We start from the raw sequence: 8,928 nt of genomic DNA, 5'->3' as shown, positions 1-8,928 counted from the left end.
AGATGGAGCTCGTTAGCCCAGAAGGCAATCCATCTACGTCCTGAGGACCTCGCTGCCACCGTCCAAGCGTGCTTGGCCCCGGCAGATGAACCTCAGGATTAAAGGGTGGGCTCAGTTCCGCGCACACTGTGTCTCACCTAAAAAATCCAATGCGCAGGCTGGAAGGTGGAAAGACCTTCCCCGGTTCTTCGTTCGCGAAGAGACTGGCCATTTTTACTTCTGTCATTAAGTAGGGGCTGTCTTCTTGATTCTAATTTTATAGTAAATCATAGAAGCATACTTCTGACTTATGAACCCTTTGATTGGAAGGGACCCACAAGGATCAACTCCTGGCCCTGCATAGGACACCCCAAGAACCGCACCATGTGCCTGAGAGTATTGTCCAAACACATCTTGAACTCAGACGGGCTTGGTGCTGTGATGACTTTCCTGATGACACTGTTTAGTGTCCAACCACCCTCGGATTTCCTAACGTCTAGTTTAAAGCCCCTGACTCAGCTTCATGCCATTTTCATGGGTCCTGCTTACCAGAGAGAAGAGATAAGTGCCTTCCCCTCCTCATGAGGATGTTGTAGACTGCAGTAAGGTCTCCCCACAGTCTCCTCTTCTCCAGCTGAATGGACCAAGTGACCTCAATTAAATATTTTATTGTAAATGTTTTGATGCTAATTTCAGTAGCTCCTAGAAAGTAATGCTTGTTAAACTTTATTAAATGCGTTTATTTTGCATTTTTGTTACTGGTTATGAGGAACAGACCCATAGCCTGACTTCCAAATTTTTATCTTGACTTTTTTTTTCCCCATGATACAGTGTGTGGGATTTTAATTAATCCACTGCTGTTGTAGTTCTGGATGAAGCTCAACGAATAATAATCTGGAGTAGATCAACAAAAATTAAAAATCTGGTCTTAGCAAAAGAAAATGAAGTACAATCACTTTTCATTACCATAATGCTAAATATGTACCATTATGTGCTAAAATAAAGAGTGTCCCAGTATAGACAGAGTGTCTAGAAGTTCTTGCACCTTAATAGTATCAGATATGCAGTAAGTAAGAATTACACAGCACCAGGACCCTTCCTAAACATATTTACCCTGGTAACCACAGTTCTTTTCTGGTTTTTTAGGTGTGACAGATCCATCATTAATAAATCAAGGCAGACAGCTCTGGACATCGCTAAATTTTGGGGGTACAAACACATAGCTAATTTGTTGGCTAATGTCAAGGGTGATCAGAAGCCTAGTTTTTTGTCAAATGATGTGAAAGAATATGAAAATTATTTTGGCATGACACTTCTGGACAGAAGGAGTGATAAAAGAACAGATTCCAAGTGGCTGAGTAAAAAACAAAGCCATCCAACTACAGTATACATCCTCTTCTCAAATCTAAGTCCCCTGGTTACTTTGAGTGGGGGAATAGATAGTTCCCAGCAGCCAGAAGTAAAGCTTTGCAGGCTGTACCACAAGGATGTGGAGCAGTGCCTGAACCTAACCGAAGAGTGCACCTTGATTTTTCTTGGAGTTGAACTTCATCACAGCCTGACAACTGCTTGCAATGGAAGAGTTCTGCAAGAAGATGAAGAGGACGGGTTAGTTGCTTGGTTTGCTCTTAGCATAGATTCTGCTTCTGCTGAGAAATTTAAACAGAAGCATGAGGACTGTTACTTTCTTCACCCACCAATGCCAGCACTACTGCAGCTACCTGAAAAAGAAGCTGGTAAGATGCATGAAATGCAGCAGGTACCAAATGTGTGATTAGAAGGTAGACTTTAGGTTTCAGCGAGGTACAATGCAAGGACAAACCACAGCAAAGGAATTGGGTATTTTCAGTGGCTTTAGAAATATTTTGATTTTAAAAGCCAGTTAGTGGTTTTGTTAAGGGTTTTATATGTAAAAACATGCAGTTGCAAAGGACTTATTGCCACCTTTTGCAGTGGCAATATTAGTCTGTAAAGCCTATTGATCATCTTGTTTTTTAAATAGTACTATTTAAATGTTTTTGTATGCACATTAATGTTCTAAAAACAAGGAAAAAGTCTGTCATTACTGAGTTTTCATTACAAGAAACGAGATTTACATCTTTAATAAAGAGTGTGTTGAATACTCATCTGAGAAAGAAGTGTTGAGAAGTGAGGATACCAAAGTGAATGAGTGTTATTATGGACATGTTGCTAACAACTACTGTTACAGCAGTTTTGCTTCTACAGAAGGATAAAGGGCAAGCTTGACTTGCACCTCAAGTTTAAATGGAACAATGCATTATTATGTCAATACTTGTAGTAGCCCTAAAATGTTCTCTGGAAAAAGTGTGATACATAATTCTGGCACTTTGCCCAGACAGAGTAACTTTAGTGACAAGCAGAGTATATTGATCCAAATGAATTTGTTTCTGAATGTATAAATTGTTCTGTAGCTGTAGGGTACCGTGTTCAATTGCGTGAGCTGTGCTGCAAAGAAAAAGGTCTGTGTAACTCATATTGCTCAACTTTTCTTGTAGGAGATTATGATTCAAGCCACTGCCTTACTTTGATTTTTATCTTAAAGGCTTTACTATTCGCTTCTTCTGTACTGTTAAAAGCTCGCATTAATTAATATTTGATTTTGTGAATTTTCAATGTATCCTTTTAAAGGAGTAATAGCCCAGGCTAGGTCTGTTCTAGCGTGGCATGACCGTTACCGATTCTGCCCAACGTGTGGGAATACAACCAAGACTGAAGAAGGGGGTTACAAGAAAACTTGCTTAAAAGAAGATTGTCCCAGTCTCCAAGGAGTTCACAACACATCATATCCAAGAGTTGGTGAGAATATTTTAGAAGAATTGCTCATAAGTGGCTTGTTTGTATTATTATATACCTGTAAATCAATTTATTTCTAATTATTTCAGCTGCTCACTGAGTATGTGTGTCTCAGCTCTATTTAGGATTAAGTACTTCTGACTTCTCTTTTTTGCAGTAGTCTGTAACACAGAATTGCTGGGAAAATACCGGTTATTGCTGCAAAAAGTCATATAAATTAAGAATTCCAACAACGTGAGATATTAACAGTACAAAGGGGCACATTTTATCTTTTTTTCTGCACCTACATATTTTTTTCTCACCTTCTGCAAGCCCTCTGAGCTTGAAATAGCTCTGTATCAAATTTGGCCCTTTATCAGATTTCTGACATAGTGCTCATTTTCCTGTAGTGCCACTTAGACATTATTAGCCATCATCACTGGCTTGCACTACTTGTTGTCAGTGACAAATTGTCAGGCCTACTAAGAATATAGGCTTTTCTATACAGTCTTCCTGTCTCTGTCGTTCTCTTCTACGTCATTTCTTCTGTTGTTCATGTGTTGCAAAGGAAGTGCAAATTACGGTTTTGATGGGGAAACAAGGATGGAAAAAAATTTACCTTTTTTTTTTTCTGGATCATTTGGTGACACTTTGATCACCTTTCATTCTCCTACCTTGTCCTCTCTCCTGCAGTTCTAGTTCTGGATGTTGTGCATGTGTTGTATTTCTGAATTACATATCTTCTTACATGCTCTAGATGCATCTTTTTAGCAATCAATTCTGTCACATTCTTCTATCTTGTGGACTATAGTGCAGCTTGCTAAAATATTTAGTGGCTGTTTCTTTACAGTCACAACAAACTTAGAGAAAGAATGGGATTACATGGGAAAGGCTGATGAACCTGCATCCACTAATAAGGCCTTTCTCTCAAGGTTACTAGTATTCAGACAGCAACACTTCATATTCTGTATTGTGCTGTGTGGCAGATAACTTTGAGCTGGACAACAGTCTTCAAAATTATTGTGCTGAAGCAAACCTTTTTGTACACAGAAAATACTAGTGTTTGGGGGAAAAAAAAAACACGTGAAAAACAACAGCAGGAGAAAAATATGGAGAGAGATAGATTAAAAAAAAATAACAAACAAACAAACAACCTAAACACAGAAATACTTAAAAGCTAGATAACAATAAAAAAGGGGGAAATATCACAAATCAACAGGGTTGATGATACCAATGGGAGAAGATACTAAGCTAGAAAGAAATATATACATACAATGACCAGAAGTGAGAAAGTAGGTAAAAGTGCAACATCAGAGAAGAGGGTAATAGCAAAGAGTAAACAAAGTCAAAGGTGAACAGTTTAGTCAGTGTTTGCACTGTTGCTAGAGAATCTGGTTCTTCTTTGGTATTTGGTCAAAAGTACATTCTTCAGACCTCTGTAGGTGTAGAGGAGGTAGCAGTAAATGGGTTTGCTGCAGAAACTATTGCAGTATGCTGTGTGCTTAGCTAGGTTAGTATTGATCATACACTTAAGACATTGTTAGTAACCAAGCAGGCTTTGGTTTCAGGTAGTTTCTGTTCTACATTTCAAGCCTTGGTTAGTAAACTGCTTCTACTAAGCATGTATGTTGCAAAACAAAGTAAACAGATATCTCGCAGGGAGAAAAACTCCGAAGTTAAATAAAATAACAGCTTTCTCTGTGCACAAATATGATTTTAACCAGTCAAAAATATCTTATTTACCTTTACATTACTATTAAATAGGATGATATTTACTCGTGCTTTTAAGTCCCTCAGATGTGGAAATATATTCCTTTCATGTCCCTTACAGATCCTGTTGTGATAATGCAAGTCATCCATCCGGATGGGAACCACTGCCTTTTAGGTAGGCAGAAGAGGTTTCCCCCAGGAATGTTTACGTGCCTTGCTGGATTTGTAGAACCTGGTAAGTAATTTCTTTTCCCTTACCAATTATTTTTTGTCACATAACAGTATTGTATGTTTACAGTAACACAGAAGTATATTTCATGTTACTTTAAATTAATGTTTTTGTTCCCGTTAGATGAGTTGTTATAATAAATACGCTTATTCTGTACTTTGCAGCAGTTGATTTATAAGAAAAGCAACATGAGTAAATAAAAACTTCAAATTGTTTTCTTATCATGCAGTCTTAAATTACATATGTAAGTGGAAAAAAATTAAAAACCCATATACGGTCATTTTTTTGGTGATACTTTGCTAAGGATTATAGCATAGAAAAATAGGAGTTAAAGTGTAACTTAAGGTTAATACAAAGTTAAGGGTATGCTTATATGTTTAGTCCCTGATTTATTATATGGAAGATAAGTAGAAGTTACATCATTTTAAAAGAAAAGAGATATTTTGCTTGAGTGTTAAGCATAAGAGTTGGAATTAGTTACAATTATTAGTATCTGCAGAACATTTGTAAAACATTCTTATATTGGGAAGTGTATAACTGTATTCAGTAAATGTGTGCAAGTTGACATACTCTGACAGCATGAATAAGTTGATTCAGGTATCATTTGAAAAAAGACAAGATGTTTATTTCTTCACTCCTTTTCTTCCTCTGCTGGCCTGATTATTTTCTGATACTGAGTTCAAGTCTGTATAAAGTGAAATTTAAGAGTAGCCAATGATAAAATCAGCTACTCTAATCAGCTGAACATAACTAAACTAAAACCTCTGTCTCCGATCCATGGACTGTCTCCTTTGGTGAACCTGTAATCAGTGGTTACAACACAGTACCTGTGTGCATATGATGTGACCATCAACACTCCACATACACATCTAGCAGTTTTCCTTGAATATGGAAGCAAAGCTTTCCAGTCCAGTTAAGTCTGCAGTATTGTCTATGTGTTAAGACAATGAAGAATGAATCAAGCGAAGTGAAGAATACAACGCAGAAATTTGAGCAAGTCTTCTGTCACTATTTTCTTACTATTTATTACAACTCATTGATATTTCAACTTGCAGTACATGCTGTCACAATCATATTGAACATCTAAAACTTACACAACATTATTTATAAATGAACAGACAGCATTTCAAAAGTAATTAAAGGACTAACTTACTTCCTATTCATTTTTTGACATTTTAGTTGTGGTTTTAATTTTTTGTGTATAAAGGATAAAGTATCAATTCAGGAAAGAAATATTATGATGTGGAAATTAATTACAGTTTATTTTCAAAGTTCCATTTTGCTTTGGCATCTGGTTTTACCTTACTAGACTTCTGTATCTTGTGTTTGAGGTCTCTGCCCTGAACTAGATCTTTATAGGTAATTGCCTTGGGCAGTTTCAAATCCTTGGAGTCAATTCAAAGCACAGGATGTGATTGTTGCTTGGAGTATTTTCATCAGCTGCTTGTTCTTTGCCCTTTCTGATTAGGCGAAACAATAGAAGATGCCGTTCGAAGAGAAGTGGAAGAGGAGGCTGGAGTCAAAGTTGGCCATGTTCAGTACGTCTCTTGTCAGCCATGGCCAATGCCCTCATCCCTAATGATTGGCTGCTTGGCCGTGGCAGTGTCCACAGAAATTAAAGTTGACAAGAATGAAATAGAGGATGCCCGCTGGTTCACTAGAGAACAGGTAAAGTTCAATTTAATTTCCTTCTTCTATTGATTAGTCTGTGACTCTGTTGGTTCTGGCATACAACAGATACTTAGTTTTTTCCAGCAAGTGGAATGAGCATATCTGCTATCCATTTTATCATACTACACTTTTATTATATCGTGGTTGTAGATTGCATACAGCCAGAGAAAGTCAGATATTCACAGGAAAGTCAGATATTCAAAGGAACGTCCAAATCACTTGAAAGCCCATTTTATAAAATTTTTGCCAGTTAGCTGTTCAACCTTTCCCTTTTGGGAGATATCCAAGTTATTCTTATTTTAACCCACTTTGTTAGCAAGCCTGTGCTTTTTAAAGTTTTGGCAGAATGAGTATTAGTAGCATTCATCATGACAGTTTATCCAAATGACCATGCTACCAGATTTGCTGGGAGGGGGAAGGTTAAGGTGAGAACTCTGGGAATTTTTTGATAAATTGTTTGAACATCTTTTTTCATGCAGTACTATTTTAATACTCTGCTATTGAATGCAGTTTACTGTGTATTAATAGGAAGTCCTACACTTAGCTTCCCTGAGTAGTTAAAATGTAGTCAAATACAGGCAAAAAGGACCTTCACAAAAAGATTTCAGGTCATGAGTAGAAGAAGGAAAGATTGCTTACATAACACAGTCTTCACAGGTTTTCCCACAGGTAAATTTAGAGCTAAATATCTCATAGCAATGGACTTCTACCCAGCATTTCCAAGTGTTTTGATTGTAAGTCAACTTCAAGGCAAAGTTGGTCTCCTACCTCTCAGTGTATTTCTGTCAACACTGGGAGCATTATTTTAAATGAATAGCAGTTCTGAATGCAGCTAGTCACAGGCAGGTAGAGCTGGAAATAAATGTACTTCAGAAATGAACTGTAGTAAAAGTGTAATCCCATGTTGCTTGCAACTGCTTCAGATAACCAAGATAACACATCTCCTCTGGTACTACATATAAAAATGAAAGTATTTATGTCACAGTGTAGAGCACCATCTGGTGGTCTTTACCATAAAAAAACTTCACAAAAACCTTAAATAGTGTAACAGCAATCAGTCTCGACAGTTCTGTTAGGAAGAAGGTATCCTTTGGGGCTCAAAAATGATAGAATTTACACAAAGTGCGTTTTTCTCTCCATCTGTCTTGCAAAATCTGTTAGTGCCTCTTTAATAGCTATAGTAATTAGACTATATTGTAAACTAATGTATAATCATAGGAAAGCAATTCCTGCATTAATACAATGTTAGATTCTATATGGTTTATAATATTCTCTTCTAAAGATAAAAAAAATCTGGTTATATTGCAGGTCGTGGAAGTCCTCATCAAAGGAAACCAGCGTTCGTTCTTTGTACCACCGAGTCGAGCTATTGCACACCAGTTGATAAAACACTGGATTGGAATGAATGCTAATCTTTAGTTCAAATAATTGATTTAAGTTAAGTTACTTGTCTTACTGAATGCTAAATTAGGAATAAACTAGAATTGTTTATATAGTCAGTGTGCAACCGTACAATTTTTTGAGCCCTTCCTTAGGTTTCTGAGCTAAACTGTGCAAATCATTTGTGGGTGTTTTCATAGCTGAATCAGAAATGGACAACAATTATCCCCAAAAAGCAAACAACAAATATATAGAATTAGTACCTTGTTGTGCAGAGGCTGTTTTTTTGTCCTAGAATCAAATTATTATGCTTTTTGCTGTTACACTTTTAATGTTTGATTTGGTCCTTCCTCCACTGGAAGGAGTTACAGCATTACAAAGAGGGATGTCTGACCTTGCCTGCTGTTTGTATTCTGTATTTACATCCTCCTATTTTATCTTAATTTTTTCTTTCTCATTTTTGCCTTTCTCCATTCTTTACATTCTACCTGTCACAAAAATCAGCATTCAGTGCTAAAAGTTTCAGCGGCAATGGTTATTTTTAAGCTAATAACCTATGTAAATGGTGAATATGAGGTACTAGGTATCTTTTACATTAATAACCTAATTTACATTAATTCTCTAAGCAGAGCATTTATTCATCCCTTCTGATTTGGCCTGCATACAACTTACCCAATTCTATGTCAGTCTGAATTTAAAGGTATAACACAGTGCTTTGGTTTCAAAAAAGTGTTGGAGACCCATCCCCAAAAGCCTAAACATTAGTATTTTATAAGATAATAATGTACTTACTGCCCCTAGGCAGTGAGTTATGTCATTCTCTGATAATTAGAAATGGAACCATAGAGTAACGGAGGAGGAAAAACAAGACATACCATCTGAAAATATGCACAAAATTCTTTATGAAATGGAGATGCTAATATTGTTACTGCTATTAAGAAATTTACACTGGAAATAAGTATATTAACTGCAGGTGTAAGACAGAAAGCATTATATGAATTAAAATATTTACTTATGTATACTTAATGCTGTAGTTCAAATTTGTGCCTTAATTTATCAAGTTAATGAAAAATGTTAATATTTTCAAAATAAAAGTATATTATTTTTATTACTAATGGCATTATGTAATGGTTTCTACTCTGTCATTCTACAGTCATCAGAGTTAT

General features: G+C 36.4%; 1 protein-coding gene across 4 annotated transcripts in view; it reads left to right on the top strand.

The window, feature by feature from the left end:
• Positions 1-8,928, top strand: part of NUDT12 (nudix hydrolase 12) — a 12,732-nt gene extending 3,804 nt beyond the window's left edge. For all 4 annotated transcript variants that reach the window (XM_027896957.1, XM_027896941.1, XM_027896950.1 and 1 more), the window contains 5 exons: positions 1,126-1,715; positions 2,629-2,796; positions 4,604-4,717; positions 6,180-6,379; positions 7,691-8,928. In XM_027896957.1, the coding sequence (XP_027752758.1) occupies positions 1,126-1,715; positions 2,629-2,796; positions 4,604-4,717; positions 6,180-6,379; positions 7,691-7,801 (1,183 nt within the window). In that variant the 3' untranslated portion in view covers positions 7,802-8,928. The remainder of the gene's footprint in view (positions 1-1,125; positions 1,716-2,628; positions 2,797-4,603; positions 4,718-6,179; positions 6,380-7,690) is intronic.

This window comes from Empidonax traillii, unplaced genomic scaffold (assembly GCF_003031625.1).
Source record: "Empidonax traillii isolate 1590-97213 ecotype Southwest subspecies unplaced genomic scaffold, ASM303162v1 scaffold18:size2335232, whole genome shotgun sequence".
Classification (NCBI taxonomy): domain Eukaryota; kingdom Metazoa; phylum Chordata; class Aves; order Passeriformes; family Tyrannidae; genus Empidonax; species Empidonax traillii.
This window is presented reverse-complemented; position numbering and strand designations above follow the sequence as displayed.